Source organism: Acanthochromis polyacanthus, chromosome 17, assembly GCF_021347895.1.
Source record: "Acanthochromis polyacanthus isolate Apoly-LR-REF ecotype Palm Island chromosome 17, KAUST_Apoly_ChrSc, whole genome shotgun sequence".
Lineage (NCBI taxonomy): Eukaryota > Metazoa > Chordata > Actinopteri > Pomacentridae > Acanthochromis > Acanthochromis polyacanthus.
This window is the reverse complement of record NC_067129.1, coordinates 9,046,243-9,071,322: the sequence shown is the minus strand read 5'-3', so window position 1 is coordinate 9,071,322 and position 25,080 is coordinate 9,046,243. Positions and strand designations below refer to the sequence as shown.

General features: G+C 43.0%; 1 protein-coding gene across 1 annotated transcript; it reads right to left on the bottom strand.

Moving 5' to 3' along the window:
* Positions 1-919: 919 nt before the first annotated feature.
* mntb (MAX network transcriptional repressor b) lies at positions 920-18,559 on the bottom strand. Its single transcript, XM_022206580.2, is given in 7 exon segments — positions 920-4,848; positions 6,515-6,707; positions 12,601-12,712; positions 13,025-13,066; positions 13,155-13,434; positions 13,437-13,751; positions 18,223-18,559. Coding segments are annotated over 7 exon segments (1,839 nt in total). The 5' UTR covers positions 18,296-18,559; the 3' UTR covers positions 920-4,024.
* Positions 18,560-25,080: the final 6,521 nt, after the last annotated feature.

Genomic DNA, 25,080 nt, shown 5'->3' with positions numbered 1-25,080 from the left:
CCTACTGCTGTCTTCATTTACGGGGACCAAAAAATATTGTCTCCTTGTCTGAAAAGAATCCAAAAATTCAGCAAAAACATTCCCTAAATATCTGAAAATTTGCAAAACCTTCAGGAAGAAAATTCCAATAACTCCTTAAAAGTTTCCCTTTAAAGTATTATTTTTAAAAAAAAAAAATACCACAAATTTGGCAAGAAAATTCTTGTAAATATTTTCAAAAAATGAGTAAAAATCAAAATTGACCTGTTTTATAACGGGTCAAAATATTAGAAGATTTACTGATATATATGTAATCATTTTAGATATTTTTTAGGATTGTTTTTGGAAAAAAAAAATTCACATTTTTTGAAAATACTTACTTTTTTTTCCAAATTTGGGCATTTTTTTGAAAATAAAACTTTTAAGGGAAACTTTTAAGGAACCAGAAGGTTTTGCAAATTTTGGGAAATTTTGGGATTTTTTTTCTTGAATGTTTGGACTTTCATGCATGTTTGCAGTTAGAAGAAGTTCCACCAGGACCCTGGTTTGTGTTCAGGAGCTCATCAGCAGCTCAAATTGGCTCAAAGGTGAATTAATTATAAATGTTCATGATTGAATGAGTCACTCCTTCTTAAAACAGGCCTGCTCTGCTGGTAATTATTCATTTAACGATATTTATTATAATTATTGTCTTCCACAATGACTCTTTTACTGTAACCTCGATGGTGTGCCGCTGCCATCTAGTGGCCGGTGTAGTAATGTTGGGTTTTAAATATGTAAACTACATTTTTCATGTTTTATTACTGGAGCGTTTTCTTTTCGTTTTGTATTTTTAATCGTTAATTTTGCTGTTTTGTAAAGACAAAGAAGTAAAAATACTTTCTAAAAGCAGCGTAAAGTGTGTCGGTTTATTCAGAAGCATCAACACGGGAGCAGGATGTGTTGTAAATGTAATAAGATTTATTAAGAATCTTTATTATTTCATCAGCATAATTCTTCATCATTAATATGTTTTATCCATTATCATCATTGTTATCTTAAACAGTGGACAGTTAGATCTAAAAGGCAGCCCAAAGTGTACAGGCGATATATAACTTAAAACTTTCTCCATAGGGAAAACATGTTTTTATATTCATATATAATATCAATGTAGCATGAGGTCCAAGATTCTGCCCACGTTATACAGTATTGTACATGGTCCCAAAAATAAACAGTAAAACAAAAACCTTGAAACGAAAGAAACTAAACGGCAATCTACATGCAAAACAGAACCGAAAAGAAACAAGCATTTTAAAATTTTTAAGATACATACACTCATATGCCAAAACATGCGTACAATCACAAATTTACAAAACTTTCATACATACAAATATTACAAAACTCAAATTTAATATTAGACATTATTATGTTATCAAGAAAAGAGCAACGGCTTTTGTTTGTTTTGTTGTTGTTGTTTTTTTTACTTTTTCCACTCTATGCCTCAGTCCAACTCACAAAATGGAAAACTTAAAAACGTTAAAAGAAAAAAAAAAAAAAAACAGGGAACAATCGATGACAGTAAATCTTTCCGTTCGCTCCTCAAAGTGTACGTGTTTTGCCGGAGTTGTCACAGTGTTCAGGAAAACTGAGTATAGGCACACACGATAGCACCCAAACAGGCTCATACCGTTAATCACCTCTGTGTAAAAAAATAACCTGCTAGCTACACACACACACACACACACACACACACACACACACTCACACACTCACACACTCACACACTCACACACTCCGTCATGCACAGGGCAAACTTTTATAACCAAAAAAACAGAGCCATGCTACAGGTACGATAGGATTAACTATAGTACAGAATATAAAACATACTGAATACAGTCACGTGTACAGACAGAAACAGCAGAAGGAGCCGATCCACACTGATCACAAACACTGAGGGGAGAATTCATGTGAAGGCTGGCAAGAAGGCTGTGAGCGTGAACATGCACACAAAGAGAAGTGGGCGCCCCGACACGATTTCCATTCTTAAATTTTAAAATATGAGACTAGATGTGTGTCTGTTGGACGCTACTGTAAATTGACTGTTAAAAAAAATCTTCAGCCTGATCGTTTCTATACCCAAACTTTACAAAAAAAACCTCCAAGTGAGCAGAATGAATCCCACAATCAGTTTGCGTGCGATAGAAACCGTCTCCGATTCTTTGTTTTTGTCGGGCTGCTGTAACGCACCGCTCAATTTGTATCCAGATTTTTCTTTAAAGCCTTGCAGGTGTTTTGTGTTGTGTGTGGGTGACATCATTATGAGGTCTGAGGTGAGGCAGCAGAGGGAGCTGTTGCATTATAGACTGAGGAGGATGAAAACCTGGATTTCACAACAGCGAGTCATGACGTGACAAAAGGAAAGCCGTCACTGAATGTTTGAGAGCAGGTTTCAGGCGTCCGTCTCTCAACTCTCGTCCGAATCACTTTGTTAAAAGGGTTTGTTGGTAGGAAAACAGCATCTTAAGTGTTGGAATGACTCTCGTTAAGCCCCTCTGCTTCAAAAATCACCAACTTGATGTACTCAAATGACCTGTTGGTGTTTGGAAAATCATTTTCTCTCTATCAAAAGATGTATTCCTTTAGATCAGAGAGTTTATCACCGTGGAACTGGTAAATACATCAAAGCTGCAGTGCACAATCTTTCTAAAAAATACAGATTACGCCATTATGCCGGTGTCTAAGTTGTCTGTTTCTGAACGACTTGTTCCATCCATCCATCCATCCATCCATTCTCTATACACCGCTTTATCCTCACTAGGGTCACGGGGGGTGCTGGAGTCTATCCCAGCTGACTCGGGCAAAGGCAGGGGACACCCTGGACAGGTCGCCAGGCTGTCGCAGGGTTACACCTACCGTCAATTTAGAGTGATCAATTAACCTCTGCATGTTTTTGGACTGTGGGAGGAAGCCAGAGTACCCGGAGAAAACCCACGCATGCACAGGGAGAACATGCAAACTCCATGCAGAAAGATCCCAGGCCCAACCCGGGATTTGAACCAGGGATCTTCTTGCTGCAAGGCGAAAGTGCTAACCACTACAGCCCTGAACAACCTGTTGCTCTGCTTTTATCTGTGGTTTCACGGCATGACTTCTCTGCACAACAAACGCTAATGTGTTGAGAAAACCAAGCAGTCATTGTCCTAATTCCTCCTGTTAAACCCTGTCCCTCATGTCTGGAGTAGCTCTACTGTTCTGAAAAACAAAAATCCAAACAGGAAGTGGATAAATAACAGAAATCTCCCCTAACAGATGCTGCCCTTTCCTTCTCTTTCTCCTTTCGGGGATTCAGAGTGTATCTGGTTAAATTATTGCAAACGAAAACAGTTTTTTCTAACTTATTTGGAAGGTGTTTAAACTGTGAATTCATCTATCAAGTGCTGCACTTAGATTCAGGCAAAGGGAAAATTACTCCAAGACCAGTCTGTGCCATTTATTTGGATCCTCCTCCTGCTCTCTAACACTTCAGTGACGTTTCTCCACCAAACTGTCCCACATGACCTCGTGAATATATCAATGGAAAACGGGCGCATGCTGCATCACTGCGGCTACAGCCCAGCGACGGCTCGTATCTCTGTTGTGTTTTCCTTCAATGAGTGAGTGAAACGTTAAGGTAAATCCTTGATGCCTGAGTGTGAACTGAGCTTATTATGTTAGTGCTTCTGTTTGAAAGGGAAGGAGAGAAGGAAGGAAGGAAGAAAGGTCAACAGAGTTCCTGTCTTTGCAGCGGAGACAAACGTCACAGTCTCATTTTCACAAACAATGGCCTGACACACTGACTCTGCTTTAATGTCATTGTTCACAAACTAACAGAGCTGTGACCAAAATACCTCAGGAGATATTCGTCACAAAATGTCCAAAAACAGTTGATGCTTTTTGTCAATTGCCTGCCAGAGATTCTCTGCTGTTGATTGACCGCAGAATGAAAACTCATCCAGAGGTTTTGGATCTTTGTTTCACTCTGCCGTCTCCCGTCCATCAGTCCATCACATCATTTGTTTGTCCTGTTTCAGGCCAGTTTGAGTGTGCTGACAGGAAAGGTTGGGACTGTAACCATGGTGACAGGGTTGAGGACAGCCGCCTGTCCAACCAGCTGTGGGTGAGGCGCCAGCACCGCTGTGGGTTTCCCTAGCGACGGGCTGCCCTGGCTCACCACTGTGGCGCTGTTCACCTGGGCTCCGTTAGTGTTAACTTGAGGATTAGCCTGGACATGAGGCAGGGTGTGGTGGGTGAAGGTGTGGGTGATGTGGCCCACCATGGTGGGCTGTGTGACAGAAACACCCTGGGGGTAGAGAGTCGGGAGGTGGGACGTGAGGGGAGCTCCTAGGTGGGCCACCGGGTGGACGGTGATGTGTCCGATGGGCTGGGCGGTGATTGGCTGGTGAGTGGCGGTGGCAGGGGCAGCTGGAGCTGCTGTGATTGGCTGAGGGGTGGAAGAGGTGGGGCCTGGTGAGGGGGCGATGTGTGTGAGGTGTTTGTGATTGGCTGGGAGGGCGTGATTGACAGCCTGGATGACTGACGGGTGGGAAACGGCGGCGTGAGCGATGACGGTGGGCTGGACCTGCATGGCTGGAGGCTGAATGGGGTGAGGAGCCGGCGGAGGGGGCGGACCTGGAGCCGGGGCGGGGGCGATGGCTTGAGGCAGAGGGGGACCGGAGGGGGCGGGGGAGGCGAGGACTCCGGACAGAGGCAGGGCAGCGTGCTGGATGGACAGGTGAGGGGTGAGGATCGGCTGGGCCTGTATGATGGGAGGAGCTGGTTTGGGAAGAGCCGTGGGAGCAGGAGGAGCAGGAACGTCCTCATCCATGTCCTGCTCATAGTTATCTTCTCCTTCTGTAGATCAGACAGGAAGCTGTTAGTCATCATGACATGATCCACAACACTCTGTGCACATGGATATTTATGGGAATATACAGTCCAAAGATGTCACCATCACTTTCTCCTCTGTGTCTCCCCTACAACAAAAACTATTGATACTACTACTGCTACTCTCTGCAGTTAGATTTCCTGTGAGTTTGTATTAAAAAAAGGGTCGAACGCCTGAAATGTTTATAGGATTAAATACAGGTATTTATAAAGATACTGGGAAATTTTAGCTTACAAATCAAATACTTTCACAGATGACATAAATCCAAATATTGCAACAAATAACACAGATTTTCTTCTTCTTTTCTGTCTTTAATATTTTCTGAGATATTGCCGTTCAAACATGGCCACAAAAATATACTTAACCCTCCTGTTGTCCTCATTTACAGGCACCAAAAATTATTGTTTCCCCATCTGAAAAAAATCCAAAAATTCAGCAAAAAAATCCCCAAATTTTTTAAAAACTTCCAAAACCTTCAGGACGAAAATTTCAATAATTCCTTACAAGTTTCCCTTAAAAGTTTTATTTAAAGAAAAAGGTCTCCAAATGTGGCAAGATAATTCTTGTAAACATTTTCAAAAAAAATAGTAAAAATCTTCCAAAAAAATAAATCCTAAAAAAAAAAGGTAAAAATGGTAAATGGTCTGTATTTATATAGCGCTTTACTATACCTGAAAGATACCCAAAGCGCTTTACATGATACGTCACATTCACAGTCGCACTGAGCTGCCATGCAAGGCGCTAACCACAACCCACCAGGAGCAATTAGGGGTTCGGTGTCTTGCTCAGGGACACCTTGACATGAGCACGAGGGGCCGAGGATCAAACCGGCGACCCTCTGGTTGTAAGACGGTCACTCTACCCACTGAGCTATGCCAAAAACATATCTAAAGTGATTACATATATATCAGAAAAACTTCTACTTTCTTTTAAGAACAAGTGAATGTTCTTAAGAAGCATTTTTAGAAAATGCTCAAAGATTTCACAAAAATGTTGAAAATGCGGGCATCAGAAGTTTCACTATGAAAATATGTATTTTTTCCACTTTTTCAAACTTTAAAACGAGTCAATTTTGACCCTCAGGAGAACATGAGGGTTAAGTGGATCAACTAGCAATTTTAAAAACAAAATGTTATCTCAGAAAGCACTTGATATTTCACAGATAGCATTTCACATATCAAGGTTTCAAGTAAATCAGAGGTGCTCCAGCAGTATTACACCAAAACACTTCCTACTGTTAGCACATGTACTCCAGAAGTTAGATATAGTTTCTTTTTATTCTCTTGTGCATTACTTTTAATCTCCTTTGTGCATAAATATGCGGGGAAACAACAGCATCAGGAATCAGTGACAACAAACTACAGGACCCACAATGCTTTTCGCTTGAAACTGGTTGCCAAGCGACAGCAGCGTACCCTTAAAGTGGAAAGCTAAAATGCTAGCAGTGTTTTGTTGCTGGCTACGTGGATATTGTAACTGCAAAGCCCTCACTTTTGACTGCTTATGAGTCTTTCGCTGATTTCGTAAAAATATTTTTACCCCGAAATAATGAAAGAAACAACAAGTCGTCAACAATCTGAAATGGAAAAACCCCAAAGTCTGCCTTCAACTAGCTGCATCCCATCAGTTTACCTGAGGCGGTGGACGTGGAGGCCTGGTCGTCCTCAGGCTGGATGGTCTGTCGAAGCACTCTGTCGATCTCCATGACGTCCATGCACTGGCTCAGCTCGTTCTTCAGCTCGGCCAGCCGCTGCTGTGTAGCGATCTTCTCTCTGGCCAAACGCTCCATCTCGTGCTCGTACTCCTTCTCTTTACGCTTCAAAGTCTTTCAGGAGAAACACAGACATCAGAGTAGATGAGGATTGGTAGAAAAAAAATAAATTTAACGGACAATCTAGCAAACGAACAGAACACGTGCACTGGAACTTTTCAACGTTCTGCTGAAGCTGCTGTCTGTATAAAAAATTATCATACAAATTCTGCACAATGCTGTTTGCCACAGCATCAATTCCATCAGTAAAACAACAGTAAATCTGTAGCTGAGTATAATTTGTAACAAAAAAAACTTTGTTCCTTTGTGTTCTAGTAAAAGCTTTAGGGGAAGTAGAGGTGTTACTTCCCTTGAAATAGGAGAAATATGTTATGATACATCATATATTAAACACATTTACAGTTTAATAAGTATATTTTTGGAGTTTACTAGAACATGTTTACATGCTTTTAATGTTCAATTAACTCCATATTTTTCTGCTGCTGTGCCACTCCTTCTCGCCTTCTGTTTGGCTCTAGTTCGAAAACATTCGCAGACTGTGAGTTAGCTGCTCGGCAGGCGTTATGCAAACGTACTACATGGTGACATAAATAAGAAGCAGAAGAAAAGCCTGGACCTCAAACGAGGCGTTTCAAGCATGTGAAGAGCGATGTTTTCTGTGAGGGAGAAGAACTTCCCCTAGTGAAAGTTTTCAGACATTTGACTTGTACAAAAACACACCAAAAGGAAGGGGAAAGCCCAAAAACCATAATGAGGGCTGCTTCATATGAAACAGAGAGAGAATGAGTCAAGTTTTTATCAAGAGCCAACAGTCAAGCAACAGGAGATCATAAAAAAGGCAAACTTCCTTGTTTTGTCTCTTGTTAATAATCACCAGGCAAGTATTTGAAACATTCTGAAGCTTGAATTAGCTGTAATTATCCACAGTCCAAAGAACTGGCATTGCAACACAAGAAAGAACCAACTTGCTTCCACTCTGCACTCTTGAGCAAACGCAGATCTCCTGTGCTATGCCAGTTCCAAACACCAGCTTGCATGTAAATTCAAGCATGTCCACACTACTTCTACGGGTGTTCTCTAATTACTTCAGCTCCTCCCATTTCCTGGATTTCAGGTTTGTTTTTCTAGAGGGGTGACAGAAATCACCTGCTGTGCATTATATTTTTTTTTTTACCAGCAGTCACGCTAGTTTCTCATCTAAAATTCTGATGTCACTGGATTAGTGAGTGCCAGTCTGAATGAATACTCCGTCATGTGCTGAGTAGTAAGCCGTGTGTGTGTTTGTTGATACAATTAAATGAGGAAGAAAACTTAGCAGAAGCATTTTCTTTTTGTAGAGAGCAAAGCGTTCCCCGCTCTGCCACACCATCTCTGTGACCCAGTTTCTGCGTGGGTCAGCTGATGCAAGAACACCAAACAGTACAGCAGGCTAAGGACATTAATGCAGATTAGAAAGGAGGAGGGAGAGGGGAGGTACCGGAGGAAAATGGGTGGGTAAAGAAGGACGGGGTGGAGAGGTGGAAAACAAAGGGCAAGGGATTAAATGGGCAAACAGAAACCAGTCAAATGCTGGATTTCTTGTGTGTGGCTGGCTCACTTCATTACAACACTGCAAACTAAAGATCAAGCTGAGTTGCTGAGTCAACACGAACACTAAAAAAATCCTTGGCAGGCAACAGTTTCCGGTCCTACTGGTGTAATAAAAAAAGAGAGAGAAAATAAGGCCAGAATTACAAGGGAGAAGACGGAAAATGAGCATATGGAGAGACAGGATCCTACTACCGGACACTCACTTCAGTGAGCAAAGCTGTTTACTCTGTGCAGACACGTGACGGCTTCACACGCGAACCCACTTTGCTCCCGTCTAAATTCACAGCCCCACCAATCCAGACCTGCTGAACTGTTCCATCACTTAACACCTCAACTGTGCTCATCCAACACCCTTCCCTTGATGTGTTTCCACACTTACAGCCTTTTCCCATAATTGTACGGGCAGTTTTTAGAGGTCATGAGTGAAGGGAAGGTGGTGTTGGAAATTACAGCAAATCAGTTCCAGCATGTGACATTTACAAAATTACGTCTTTAACAGTCTGAACAGTTCAACAGCACTGCTGGTCTTGCATTAAAGCAACTTTCTGCCTTTGATTTTCTTTGCCTGTGTGCTCAGTTACTGAATAAAATCCACCTACAAGACTTCAAAACTCGGCGTAGCACTTCTGATGCACACAACGACAGAGATTCACAAGGTTTCTTGTCTGAAGCTGCCCACAGATGAACTACAACTCCTTCTCAAGTGCGCATGTGCATCCATGAACATCATTTCAAGGTCTTCCCATACAAACCCAGACACCATTAGTCCTGCAGTAAATCACCAAGGAAACAGCTGCCACCCATAGCCGTTTCCTTGGCAACCTCATCTGTAAGGATGTGGCTGCTTGAGCAGCAGTTTGTGGAAAACATAAGGAGCCGTCTAATTGGGTGAAGCACAGGGGCAATGACATATAAGCAGAGATGTGACTGGAGGTTTGCCAGTCAGGAGCCCTGCATCCCTCCCAACCCCCTCCTCCTCTACGATTCCATCCCACACTCCCTCTCCTCCCACTTCCCCATCTATCACTTCCTCAGCACCCTTCCCCCCTTTGTACCCTCCTCTGGTGCATCATCTATGGCTCCTTTATCCTTCCTCTTTCTGCACGTCCTTGCTAATAAAAAAGGTGAAAATGACTCAGAGTGTGACGATATTTGCCCTGACAGGTGTCTCTGCCTTGATCTCACACATGCATCTGTTGTCTGATAGGAGAACGAGGCAGATGATTGAAGGGAAACGGTTTCAGTCCTGAAAGCTTCCACTGGTGGAGCATCATCAGTGACCGTTGGAAAAAAGATCAATATAATCAGAATTTGATTGGTTTAGTCCTGTATGAGCCACATCATACATGCTCTCCCATGCAGACAAACATGGAGGAAGAACTGGCTACAGCGCCCTGGCCACCTGCCGCCTGTTGCCATGGTTACCAAGTGTTCTAAAGGCGAGGGACAGCAGGGCAACACAGGACAAGACATACAGCAATGAAGAGAAGAAAAGGCGGAGATGGACAAAGAACCGCCAATATAACTGTTACAAACCAAAACTATCATTATCGCCATGGAAACGCCGCCGTACCACTCGGCGACTGTAAACGGTACCTGTCGCTGTGCCTCTCTGTCTCTGCAATCTGGAGGTGCAGAGCACATCGGAGCGGGAAGCTGTGGTGACGTCATCGGGCTTGTGCTAGCCATGTGCTCGGATGTCACATGGCTCAGGGAGGGGGAGAGAGACGGAGGTTTTCAGGTTTACATGAGGAGAGGAGAAAGAGACGGGGCGGGTGTGTTTACATGCGCACCAATATCCCGGTTATGGCTGCGTTAGCGAGGTGTCTGTTACACATGAGAACAACGTAACTGAGACTTTATCCTGATTTTGAGAAACATGGGTGGCATTACCCAGAATATTGTGTCATGTTATCACCTTTTCCTGGTTTCTCAGCAATGAATAATTAGGTATTTTATACTCCATCTAAATGCCACATCTTCAGTATGATCAAAAACACAGTAAGACTCAAACCCAGGCTACTCATGTGCATGCAAATGCAGTCACTCATCTATAATAAAGTTCTCTGATTATATTAAAGATCAAAGGAAAATGTACCAGAGAAATGCAGAAAAACGCAGAACTCACTGGGTTGAACATGATTAACATTATAGCTTAAATCATTTAAACATGACGTTTCAAACATTAGCCATCTTGTGATCTTGGGAAAGCATTCCTATTAATATCGTGACACGGCTTTCAATCATATCATCCATCTCATCTCTGCAAAACAGCACGGTCTTGAGGAAACACTGTGTCACAGCTTTGCGTCTTCTAATTATTATTCTGCTTCCCACAGAAATACCTTCAAATTCCCTTCTGTCATATAAAAATCCCAATCTATGTTTAGAGTCAATTCAGTTAATCAGAAAAGCAGCCCACTGTCACACATAACTATGAATATTTGACCATTTGTTTGTTGAACTTTTCATAAACCACATAAATGATTCACTGACTGACTGTTCCAGCTCTAGTAGCCACTACCAGCATCGACACTGTTGGGATGTTTTTTTAAGTTTAGTGAATAAAACAACGTGTCGTCAACACTACTTTAAAAAAATTAAAACTTGATGAAAGCTGTGCAGCTTGGCTTTCCTCCACAGTAGCTCAGCTCTGCCTCATAACAAAACCATCATCTCCAATCTCTCTGTGCTCTGCTCCCTCGAGTCTGGCCCGTGATCCTGCAGCCGGTCGTGTTTTGAAGAAGTTCCTCCATCTCACGGCCTCATTCAGCTCGATCCACTGACTCTCTATTGTGCAGTTTGTAAAACTCAAAATTTTGAAGCTTCTACTGCACAAAAAAGTGCCACTACATCAACACTAGTTCCAGACTGCCAGTCACTTCTGTCAGTGTAGAAATCCTCCCTCGTCTACTTCAGTAGTTTGTAGACTCACCTCCTCACGGTAAACATTCCCCTCCCCTAACCGCACCCTCAGCTACCTCCCTCCATGTAAAACTATAATATGCAGAAAATCTTTCTGGAGAAAAATGTTACTCTTTCATTTTTTCATGTTATTCAGTTCTTAGGACAATCAGCCCTCAGAGTTTTTTGGTACCTTTAGCTAGCACCAGAAGAAAATCACCAGCACAATCCAAATCCTCACTGAATGTGTTTAATTTAGCAAAAAAACTGCCAACAAGTAAAACCTAAACTTATAAAATGCAGCATTTCAGCAGTCAGCCCCCCTCTCACCCATCACAGCTGCATTTTACACATGAAGCTGGCACATGATAAGCCACCTAAGATGCATTGTTTTGACCGTTTTAGCTGCTGAGTTATGTTAAGCATTGGTGCAAAAGGGTTCTATTTGTTGCTGTCTGCAAAACTATCACAAACAACTGGATGTAGGAGACTCTTTTTTCACTGTAGTTAGCTCTTCAATTTTGCCTCATGCTGCAGAAAACACAGAAGTCCTCGTAGAGTGTAGTGAAGTGAAACCGACTCCTGTTGCATCAGCAGTCACAGGCAGTGCTTAAAAAACACACAGTGCTCATTATACTAACAGAATCCTCTTCCCTTTCCAGTTCGAGGCAACCTTTCAACCAATTAGCCCCTGACCTATGGTTGGTATCACTGCTAAGGAGCAATGCGGTTCAATAGTGTCCTGTAGAAAGAATCCTCGCATGAGCGTCTCTGCAGCTTCTGCATAAGAGCCACAGAGAACACAGAACCATAAATATACCTTCAGTCGCCTCCTCCTAGTGCGTCTCCATGTAGTGAGTGGACGAGTAGGTGGTGGTTTACACCTTTAATATTGATTTCTGTATAAATACAGTAACACAGACTCACTGCCTCTACTTTTTGTGGTTACTGTTTTGCTCAGTCACCTCATAGAGGCCCATTCTGAGCCAGGAAAAACCCTTCTCTGTTCTCCATCTCATGCTGCAGGCACTATGATAGGATGGTGTTAAAAAGCATTTCCACTGATTAAGACACTCTGTATAATGTTTAAAATGCAGACTAATGTTCTCAAGAAAAGCAGACCTCAGGTGTGTTTAAAAAATTGTCATTACATTGTGCAGACTCAGATTAACATTGTATATATTCAGCACCTTTTCATAGGCTGGTTCACTGTATCACTGTCACAAGTCACAAGAGACTAACCAACACAAAACAGTTTAACGGCTAACAAAACGGGCATTGTGAATCAATTACACTCGACAAAAGCCTGCATTGTTCCCACAGCTCAACCAATCAATTCACGACCAGAGAAAGATTAAAACAATAAGATGAAAAACAAGAACCCAAAATATTGTGGCCCACACCAGAATGTGAGAGTGTGCTGATAACGGCAAGAACACAAACCCCTCCTCACCTGTATGTAACGTAGAGCGCTGCGCAGAACGCTGAGGTTGGAGGTTTTCTTCTCATCCACATTAGGAACATTCTTCTTCAGAGTCTCAAAACACTCTTTGAGGTGCGCTCGCCTGAAGAGTTGGAAATGAGAGTCACACCTCTGATACGGCTGTCATTTGTGAATATTTACCACGTACTGGGAGAGAAGTTGACCAAGTGTTTGTGATTTAACCTCAATTCTGCAAGCATAGCAGGATTTGATTGCTCTGTATCTGTTTAGGAAATGCAGTGACCTTTGAGCTCATGAAGCTGTTTCATAACAACTCCACAAACACAACAATGTACGCGTACTTGAGCAAACAACAAACAGGGCTACTTCTCTTAATTTGTGATTGTTTCAGTCCAACTGCAACAAGAGAGATGTTTGTACTATTAAGACTGACCTATTCTTCTCCAGTTTGTTATGCACCTCTCTGGTCCCCGCCCTGGAAACAAAAATACAAACGGTCAAATATATCCGTCAACCAATCCACGCCCCTGTATTAACTTTAAAACACACACACACACACTGACCCTCCTGGTCTCCTCTTCCCTTCCATCCCCCTCATGTCCTCCATCGTCACTCCATTAGGCCGAGGCTGAGACGTGGGTGGAGCCTGATGGGGAACCAGTGCATGTTGGGAGCCGGAGCCATTAGTACTGATGGAGGTTGGGTACTGAATCTGAACCTGAGGCTGTGATTGGCTGGGCTTTACACCAACCAGCTGCTGACTAGTTTCTACTTTTATCTGGGAGGCGCACAACAGGTGACGAGATGCCGGCTGCTGCTGCGGCTGCTGCTGTGGCTGTGGGGGGAAGAAGCGTTCTTGGCTGGCGGGGAGCTGTTGAGCGATGTCGCCGCTGCTGCAATCGGCGTCGGGAGCGGAAGGGGTGGGACCGAGGGAGTCGCGGTGACAACTGGGACCATTGGGATGACAGCAATGGGGACTTGAGGTGGCGGTAGAGACGGGGGCGGAGGGGCAGGAGGGTGGTGCGGCTGTTTGCGGTGAGCGTCATCGCCCCAAGTGATGTGGTTGGCTCTGACTGGCTGAGACGGCGAGGTCACAAGTTCCACACGCCTCGACTCCACCTCCCTGTTGATGAGCTCCTTCTCTTTACACTGCTCTTCCTCTGCAGGGGGCGGGAAAAGAAGATGCATTAAAGGAATGAGCAAAGTAAATTAATGGCAACAGCAAAGAGTTTAGAAGGACAGATTATCAAATGTATGGAGAAAATCAGCAGAGGGATGTTCAGATTAGGGATGTGCGCGACTAGTCGTTTAATCGTTTAACCACCTACTCATGTATTAAACGTTTAGTATTTTACTAGTCGGTTAAACGCTAGTGTGCCCCCCCCTCCCCCCTCCCTCCCCGGCACAGCCATGCTTCGCGGCCCCCGGTCCCGACCGGGCGCCGCCATGCAGCTCTATGCTCGGGCGTGCGCCGCACGCTTGTCCTGTCTGGGCTACCTGGTTGATCCTGCCAGTAGCATATGCTTGTCTCTTTTTTCAACCCCCGCTATCCCCCTCATCATTAGCGGTGTTTTGACAACTCCAGCTACACCCACCACGTCCCTTCCTGCCACCCCGAAGCAAAGCATCGGCTCCAGTATGTGCTGCTCGTGGACTGTCATGGCGCACCGACCCGCTGCCGTTACGCACAGACGCAGCGGCACTTTCTGTCTCAGTGGACGACTGAACATCTTCATCAGAGGGTGAATATTCCACTTCAGAATATGAGTAAGCCATTACTTGACAAAGTACGTTGACCAGACCTCTTAGTATGGTGAGTTTTCTCACTGTAAAATGTGCCGTCTTGCGCTCTGATATGCTCCGACGGCAAGTCTCGTCTCCTGGGTTTTCAAACTCTAAACTCCAAAACTTTGAATGAAAACACGCCCACAACTGATGCTCAGATTGAAGTTCCAGATGTCCGCCATCTCCTGGTGTACAGTACATGAGGCACACGAGGCAGTATATTTGAAGCTATGGCTTGTTATGTTCAGCTTGTCGCAATATTGCGACTTTGGCGCTTAAAGGGTTAAATTACAAGTTTTCCGAACCGACTAGTCGCCAATAAAATTAGCGACTAGTCGGTTCGGAAATTAGTCGAAATTCCCATCCCTAGTTCAGATACAAGAAACACTCCTGATCAATCACTTCAATAGTTATAACTGCCTTAAATGCATAAACATACAGTGTGTGACAACACTGCAGCACAGGAACAAACACTTGTCTAGTGACTGCAGAGAATCCTCCACATCCAGTCTGGGAATCATAAATTACTTGTAAGGCATTAACTTAAGTTCCCTTCTGGTCCTCTATTGCTGAAGGACAGAATACTTTGTCATAACTGTGATAAGTGTTTATTCAGTGAACATCTCAACGCTTTATGCACACAAACACATATTAAAAAATGATGTCATCAGGCAATCAGACCATAGGGAGGGGGGCAATAACCACGGAAACTGCTTCTGCATCTGTTCCCAGACTGGAGAGAACACCCCTCTGTCTTCCCTGTGATTGGACCGTCCCAGCACTGAGCATGCTTCTAGCCTCAGGCTACGTCAGGCCGTCTGACCAACGGCGGGGGACTGTTGTGAAGGAGCCACTCAGCTGGGTCAACCAGAGCTGGCACCATGACAACATATAAATGAAGCGTTGTTGTGATCCAAACAAAGGCAAAAGCTAAAAAACAAATTAAGACAAAAAAAAAAAATCAGGATGCAGGGGCACAAACACAAGAACGAGCACACACTTAATGATACGAATGAGTAGTTACTGCACACAGGCAGACTCAAAGTACTTCTGGAAAGCCCTCAGTTACCATAGAAACAGCAACATTAGAAACAGAAGATCCCAGGGATTCCTCAAACCTGCACGACGCCAACACACAGCCCAGCCATCTCCAACAAAATAGAAGCAGCTCATGCCAAGATGCCTGGCTGCGTGTTAAGTAACACGTTGGTTTCTTCTCTACATAAGCCTGCAAACCCCTGATGACGCAATTTCCTTTCACGCAGGGCAAAAGTTCACCCCAGAGAGGCCCTCCACACTTATGTGCTGCCGTCACTATGATATGCAAAACAGAACTGTTCCTGTGCACTTCAGGAAGAGTTTTTATTTTCTTTTTAGTAGCTCAATCAGACACCATCAACAATGCTAAGTGAGGTACAGTGATACTGCTCGATCATTCAAATGTTCACATTTCCTCTGAGTCCTGTTGAGCAGTGTAAGACCAACATAACTCCCCTTTTCTAGAGCATTACACTTGGCTTTAAGTGTGATTGGACAAGATCTTATATTCTGCAGATAAGTGACAATTAACCACTGCACAAACAATTCAACAGCAGAAAGCTTGACAATTGTTTAACTGCATTAGACATTTACTAATCTTTGAGTGGTTTCAGTTTCTCGAATGTGATGATTTGCATTTTCTCTTTCACATATAAATACAGCATGAGCTTAGGCTGTACCTGCTCTGACATGTTCCAGAAAATAAAACCATAATCACTTAATCAAGATAATAGGCATTAGTAACAGCCCAAATGATATAATTACATAAATACAATTACAAGCATATTTTTTGGCACAGAAACTAAAATAGCAGTGAAGTGCTTCACAAGTCTGAACAGTTTAGGTTCACTCCAGTTACATAGAGATACAGCACAATGCTTTAAAGTAGGGCTACAATATATATATGAAAATGTTGAAATGTTTTTCCAAAGCCCAATATGATGACCTCAAATGCCTTGCTTAATCCAAAACCCAAAGATATTCAATTTACTGTTACAGAGGAGTCAATAAACAAGAAAATATGTAAGTTCTGGAGGTTGGATTTTGATTTCCCCCTCTCTAAAAAGTCACCGATTATTAGTTGCTGTCTCCATAACAGTTTACAGTTACAGAGGAGTCAAGAAACCAGATAATAATTGAATCCAACAAGTTGCAATCAAAGAATTTTGACTCTTTTTCATAAGCAATTTACTCTAATTGATTAACCGATTAGTTGTTTGGTTTAAAAAATGGTGAAAAATGTTGATCAGCATTTCCCAGAGAACAAGAAGAGGTGCTCAACTGTCTTGTTTGGCCCACAACCCAAAGGTTTTCAGTTTACTGTTATAGTGAAGTAAAGAAACCACAAAATGTTCAAAATTAGGAAGCTGCAATCGGAGAATTTTAACATTCTTCAAAAAAAAAAAATCTCAAACCAATTCTAAACAGTTTATGATATCATGATTTAGATCAAACTTGCACCTATAAAGGCAAACTGGATACTGTTTTTTCTTTCCCTCATATGAACTTATAAGACACTAAATTCCATGAAGGATCAAGGTAGCAGAAGTAAAACTGATGTCAGCTGACACCACAGTGTATCCCAAACAGTTTATCCCCTGTAGTGCACACACATCCACAGACACACACACAAACACACTCCATGCTCCAGATTGTCAAGCGCACGCAAACGTAAATTACATAACTTCTGCATTGAGAGAGGCTGGGCTGGGGGTGAGTTGCCCTACTTACCCCCCTCTTTCTCTCTCTCTCTCTGACCCGCCACTGTCAGTAGACTGAATGGGAAGGGCGGGGACGAGTGTGTGTGTGCGTGTGCGTGTGCGTGCGTGTATGTGTTTGCGTAGGTGTGTATCCAGGGAGGAGGGGGGTAGTGTGCACGTGGTAGTTGTGGGCGGATCCTAGCACGCGGTAGGGTAAGTGTGCAGGGGGGGGGGGGGTTGGATTGTCTGACACGTCATCAGAGAGCAGAAACACAAAAAGCTGCCCCCCCCGTCTCCTTTCACCTACTCACTGATCATTACGTTTATTGACAACTTATCGGTTTCCAATACGAGGCAGTAGCGCGGACTGATATCAGTAAGTTCCCAGCTCAGATGCACCGAACCGCGGGGTGATCGTGTGAGGGCCCGCCCCGGTGTGTGTCATAAGATAGCTGAGCAATGTCAGGGTATTATGTAAAGAGCAGCAGTCTCTGCTCCGCCACCGCCCTGCCGGGGCTCGACGAACAAAAAAACTGGGACAAACCCATTCAAAGGAGCCCCTTCTACCACAAAAATATGTGAAACTCTGATTAGAATATCACAACTTTATCGCCGATTACACGTATTTATAGAAACGTGCTTCAGGATTAAATGCAAATGCTGCACATTTAAACTGCACACTCATATGTCGGTGCTAAATAATATTTATAAAATATATAAATGGACCACGGTTATGACAGGATCTCCTCTGCTGTCTCACACGCGCGCGCACACACACGGACAGTGAGTCACTCGTGTTGAAACTGTGACACACACACCGAGAGCGCGCAAAGTAGTTCACAAAAACAACTTTCCGCATTAAAGGAAGACAATGTCTGCAATAACTACACACTGGGGGGTTGACGCTAGCCTGCACTGACACTCTTTCTTTGGCAGGCACAACATAAAAACTACAAACGCTTCCGTTCCCTCATAGGCGGGTCGGTTGAAAATGCAAAGCCCAGCCGTTGGTAGTAACGGGACTCGGTTCCCCAAAAGGCATTTCAGGACTCCCTCCGTGTGGTGTCATGTACGGTCAGCGCGGTGCTCCCGCCTGCAGCCAGCTTACCTCGTTTGATCTGCTGCTGCTGGGCTTGCCATTCCAGATATCTGGCCGCCTCCAAGAGTGTATCGATGCTCATTGCGCGTAAACCCTCACGACAGGCGACCCGGTGGCCCGGGACGGAAGGAGGAAAAAGACCGAGGGGTAAAGGTAGTGTCCCGGTGGAAAGCGCCGTCCGTGTGCACGGTTCACACCCGCACGCCCGAGCCTTTCGTCCCCTGTGTATCTGCTGAGAGCAGACGGGCAATTTTTAATCCGGCCGAACGGAAAGTAGATCCTCGCATACGTAAAAAGTAGGATTGCAACAAGATGGCGATGCGAGCACGGGAATACACACAACAAGGCGAGTCGTGTTCTCGTTAAGGCCCGCCCCTCCCGGGCCGCCGCCCCGCCCTGTTACTACGGCCTGCGACAAAACCCGGCGGCTGCAGCACTGCCTGCTCCTCCGCGCTGCCGGCCTTCGCAACCACCCCGAAGTCACAACATCGACATTAAAGTTTTAAAAAAAAACCTTTAAGGGCTCTGACAACAAATAGGCTCCCCGTGTAGCTGCGTATCTTCGTGGAGATCCGGTAAAGGGAAATCCCGTTGATGTTCGCGCTCCTCCGTGTTTTCGTTCCTGCAGTTGACCTGCAGCGCATGAAGACCGATCGGGCGCCAGGCAGCCAATCAGCGCTCAGAACAACAAGGCATGGTGCTGGTCCACATGGGCACCCGCCCGGCCCGAGCGCGGCTCATTTGCATGGCGAGAGCGTGACTGGCCACCCTGCTGTCTCGGGATCAGAGCTGTCAGTCAAAGAGCGAGAGGCGGGGCTTAGTGCTGTATGTGGGTGAGTAATGCTGAGGAGCAGCAGCTGACCACGATGTTCTGTGATCATTATTCAATGCTGGATTTGGTCTGTTTCAGACTAAAGGTTAATGAGGATCTATTTTACACCATAGTACTGCACTGTACTGATGTAGTTTGGAAGTAAGTATTGATTTAAGCATTTAGATGAATACTTATTCATCTTATAATTTTATCTCAGATATGTATTTTTGAGGGAATTTCCTCGTTATAATACGTTGTAGCCCAATGTCAAAAACCAGTTTATCAACCTAATAAGTTGAATTTGTGTTTTGTCCTTAGAACCTCAGTAAAAAAGCTACTGAACTTCTTGTTTTAGTTCCTAAAGATGTTGCACCTCTCATTCACAGATAAAAGGTTTTTACCTTACCATCAATTTTCAAACAGACAACTCCAGCAGCTTTTCACTGAAGCGCTTAGAGTAACAGGGATATGAATGACCAAGAATCTACACAGATCTACATGCTTTGTCATCAGATTCTTTTTTTAACATTATATTTGGTCTCATTTATATTAAAAGTTAATGAGGATCTATTTTATACCAGGGTACTACCCTGTTCTGATCACATATCTGTGTGTTTTGTTTTGATTTTAACATTTAGGTGACAGATAGAGGCTATCCCATTTAACAAGAAACAACACCTGATGTATTTTCATATGAACAAAAATATAAATTAACTATAACATTTCCTTTGTCAGCAATCACTCACCACATTAAGAGGGAGTCAAAAGTCAAAAATCAATTTACCAACTTTAAAAAAAACTCTGATTGTCCCTGTTTGTCCTAAAAGCTTCAGTAAAAAGCAAATGGATTTCTCTTTTTGGTCCTTGAAGACGTTTCACCTCTCATCCATAAATGAGAATAATTACTCAATCCGAGAAAACGATGAGTTGTTTGGTCTATAAAATGCCACGAAATGACGCTAAATGTCGATTTATGTTGTCCAAAGCCCAAGATGACATCCTCAGCTATCTTGTTTTGAATACAAATCCAAGATATTCAGTTTACAGCACCAGAGGGGTACAGAAGCAAGAAAATATTCAAATGAAAGAGGCTGGAATCAGAGAATTTTGACTGTCTTTAAATAATTTACTCAAACAGATCCATCAAGAACCAAAGAGAGAAGACACTGAAGCTCTTAGGATAATGATGAGCTGGATGACTGAGAATCTACACAGATGTAAATGTGGTTACTTTACCATTATCCCTCTTTAATGCTGCATTTTATATCCATTTCCTTCTTGCCTGCTTATTGCAGTTCATAACTGGATTTTTTTCATCTCATGGCCACCGTTTCTGACTGAGAAGAAATGCCACTGCACTGCAAAGACTGTCTCTGTGTTCCTTCCCTGTTGCACAGTGGATTTATCCTCTTTCACTGGATGTTGCGTCCTTTAAGCTGTGATTAATGCATAATATATAATGGGATGATGTGTAATATTTATGTGAGGTAACAGTGCAATATGTCTCCCTCAGGGGGAAAATAAATCTTATTTCAGGGCTGTGATAAATGGTTTACGGTACATTAATGTGTCTGTCTATACGCTCGATATGGATGCACATATGGAGCATATTCGTGGCTGCGTGGTAACAGTCTTTGATTGGACGCCGATCGGCCGTATATTTCCTCCACATCACAGGGTCTGACAGGCTCAGCCAATCATCAACAGCGGCTCACAAGTACATTAGCGCTGCCTCTGCCATGCCACGCGCCCTGCCTGCACATACAAACCTACTAACACCATTACTATCCACGGCTCAGCCACAGATGCCGGGTTTATGTGGAAAAAAATAAGATAAGAAGCCGGTGCAACTGTTTGTGTGAGGAGGTGGGAGCAATTTTGCAACAGGCTGAGGGATCATGACAGCATCAGAGTAAATGAATGAGGGGGAAGGAGGGAGCTGCAGCACATGGGAAGCACATGAGCTGCATGAAAGAAGAACTCTATAGGGATGAATGCATATACAGAGAGAAAAGAGGAGGAGGAGGAGCAGGGGTGGCTTGGAGAGACGAGGAAGGTGGGAGGGATGCGAGGATGGGACGGGCTGACCCAGTTAGAAGTGCTGCATCACTCGTGGATCTACAGACCAGAGACAAAGGGGAAGCGATGCAACACAGGAGGCTTTAAATAGACATAAAGTGAGAGGAGTCTAAGACAGAAGGGAAAAAAATAATGTCTTCATAGTTTGCCTTTGAGGATTTGTTGTTTTCATTGTATTCTCACGTATAAATCAAGTGTAATTAACCCTTATGTTGTCCTGCAGGTCAAAATTGACCCGTTTTAAAGTTTGAAAATGTGGGGGGGGGGAAGATATTTACATAGTGAAACTTCTGATGGCCACCATTTCAACATTTTTGTGAAATCTCTGAACATTTCTTGGTGGAAAAAAGAAATGTTAAAATGTTTCTCAAGAACATTCACTTAAAGATCAACCAAAATCCAGCAAAATTCGCTGGATTTTGGTTGATTTTTAAATATTAAATATTAGAAGTTTTACTGGAATATATGTAATCACTTTAGATATTTTTAGGATTTTTTTTTAAAGATTTTTACTTATTTTTTGAAAATATTTGCAACAATTGTCTTGCCAAATTTGGGAAATTTTTTAAAATAAAACTTTTAAGGGTAACTTTTAAGGAATTATTTTAATTTTCTTCATGAAGGTTTTGCAAGTTTTCAGAAATTTGGGGAATTTTTTTGCAGCATTTTTGGCTTTTTTCAGACAAGGAAACAATATTTTTTGGTGCCCGTAAATGAAGACAACAGGAGGGTTAAAGCAACTGCAGTTGACCAAAGTTCTGTATGTATTATTAGAGAGGTGGCAAAAAAATATGTGCAAAACAGGTTAAATCAATTCATAAAATAAATATGAAGTAATTAAAAAAACAAGGAAAATGGGGCAACAGCTTGTAAAATCAAACTAAAATAAAAAAAAATCTAAAATACTACATTAAGATAACTAAGAGCAACCAAAAGCCACTGAAAACATGCATGTTTTGAGATTATAATAATTTTACAAAAATAGAACTTATCAAAACTATCAAAATTTCCATAACAACAAACATAATTTTAGTACAAACTTTATTCCTGACCCAAAACCGAAACTTTGATTATCCTCCTAATTAATTCAAATTGATACTTAATGTCAAATATCAAGGATAACAACGACATGTAATCCATGAATAGAGGTCACATCTTGGACACTGTTTCGAAAGAAAATAACAAAATCACAACTTAATCTACAAACCTAGTCTGAGATCTGGAAGCAAACATTTCTGCTATTATCCTTGTGCAGACACAATACAGACTAACTCACATTTGACCTCTGCTGCCTCCTCTGAAAACCAATATGTTCAAGTTTATTATCTGTTCCATGACAGCCATGTGACCGCTGCTCAACTGTACACAGTGCAGACAAGCGGCAGTGTTTCTTCCTTATAGGGACATGGACGTCTCACTGGATGACACCACTAGATAGCGCCACATCCTGTAATATATCGCCTCTAAAGCTGCCTCAAACCTCCCCGTGGTTCTCTCCAGGCTTTGCAGGGATTACAACGCTGGTCACGTAAACTATGGTTGGACTCATGAAAGCTATGCTGAGATGACACACAAACCTATATACTGACACAAACCCTGCAGCTGTCTGCACCACAGCCTGCACTTGAAAGTGTCAAACCGCATACATCAGCCAAAGTCAGTCTGCTGTATGAAACTGTTAAATCCTTTCTGCAATAATCGATACTGCAGCCTCTGTCAGATCCCTTGTATACACTGACCTTGAAACCTCTCAGCACTTCCTTATCACGCCAGCTTATTTGAATCAATGCTGGCTTATAATTCCCCGCAGCTCTTTTCACTTTCTCTCTTTGCCATAAATCCCCATCAACAGTCTTGTCAGAGAAACAGAGAGGAATGGGTGACCTAGAAGCAATATAAATGAGAAAGTGAGCTTTCTTTCTTTTTTGTTTTGATGTCTTCAGCTTGCATGAGGGAGAAAGCGTGCACAAGGCATGAGAGAGGTGGTGGGCGGATGTAGGCCAATGTTTCTACTCCAGTGCCTCTGTAGAGAACCAGGAGTTCCAGACTGGGACAGGTTTTATTACCCTTTCATTAAGTCCCATGAAGCCACTTCTCACTTCTCTGGTGTGTCTGACTCACCAGTCCACCGTGCTGCGCTCACACTGTCATTATCCTCAACTTTGTGCTGTAATCACTTTCGTTTTTGACATTTGCATGCGTCCTTGCACTTTTCTCCGCCACTCCCGTTTCTCCACGTTCACGAGTCTGCAGGACAGAGCAAGGTGTGGTGGTTGCACTTGCTGTCCTGGCAACTGTTGCCAGGATACCACAGAGCTCAGAGAAAGAGTAATTGCTGTGTGGGTGAGTGAGCAGGTGTGTGTGAGCGCAGAAGTAGGCTGGGGTACCGTACATAATTGATAAGGGGGTCTGATCTGTCCCTGCTGCCTCCTGATGGCTGCGCCTCTCCAGTCTGCTCGCAGTGTGACTAACTGGGCTGTACCTGAGGAGTAGACGTCAGGAGTTATTAGACTATTCTTTAAACATCACACGAAAGCTCATTTCACCACATCCTCCTCATCTCACCTTTCATTAAAATAACTACCAAGGACTTTTGTGTTCCTCCTTCATTTGCAGCCATTACCTTCAGTGTATGACCTCTACCTTGATGGAAGTTGCCCACTGATGCACAGCCTAGAAAGTAGCACCAAACCAACATCCGTGCAGCTCAGCCTGACAGTTATACATAAATCATACTTGCTGTCTAGAGCAGTAGTTTAGTTTTTGTCTAGTGACCCATTTCTTTCGAAAAGCCTTAGTGTGATGATCCAAAGTTAGAAGATTCCTGCTTGAAAGTGTAAACTAACCATTGATTTTGTGATTTACAGCCCCTTACTAGTCTCCCAAGTCTCAAAATTATATATTTCTGATTAAACCACATGGTACAGTACTTTACTAATGCCCAAATTTTGTACAAAGGTTGGGGTAGGCAGAGATTCTCTGGCATCAGTGGGCAGAAATTCCATATTAACTTTACAGCATATTGTAATTCAAGAGGTCTGAGGGGAAACTAGATTAGTACACTTCCTCTTGGCTGTTTTCAGGCTTTAGAAAATGTAGCCCATGCTGGGAAACTTCAGCCAATCACAGGTCGTTTCAGAGAGAAGTAATTGTTCCTTTTGTGATGGAGAAAAGCCGAATTCAGTGGCAGAAAAGTGTGTGGGAAAAGTTGCTCTTCCACCACTGACAACTAACGCCAAGCCTGAAAAGCAACCCCCCCCCCCCCCCCCCAAAAAAAAAAGACAGCCTTATCGAGAAGAGGGTCTGAAAATAAGTGCAGTAAAATGCGTGTCGATATTGGCGACAAGTGTACTCATAGAACCGAAGTCATGTTCAGTAAGTACTATACTCCTAGCTTGAGGTTTTTCCCTGGACAGGAAGGCTGTAGTCGTCATTTTCTCATATCTAAATGTGTTATAATAAATAATACATTTTTATTATAGGTGCCTTTCAGAACACCCAAGGTGCTGTAATGACTGGTGAGGCTGTCGATATATTTACCATTAAAGCTGGTGATGAGTGGCTATGTTAATTGTTTTAGCCATCTGCTAATTGTAGCCAAAGAATCACAGTTGAAGCTGCTTCTAATTCAATCTCATGTTTACGATGAAGTTTAGCTGTGTACGTCCGTGCTCAGCTGTAACTTTCACTGTCTTGCGCATCAAATCGGTAACAACGGTTAATGAAAAGTTCATACGCATCAAGATACCAAACCAAGACAGCATTTAAATGCAGCCTAATTAGAATAACATGCATTTCAATGAAAGAGTTAAGATGCTGCTTTAGTCTGACATGCAAACTTAATTATAAACACAGAAAAACAGCATTGTTACGCATTTCACCTCACTATGAAACTCTGAAGCTGTAAATCCTGTCCGTCTCCCTGAAGTTTTCCTTCAACTCCTTTCCTCAAAGAAAGAGCACAAATAGATAAG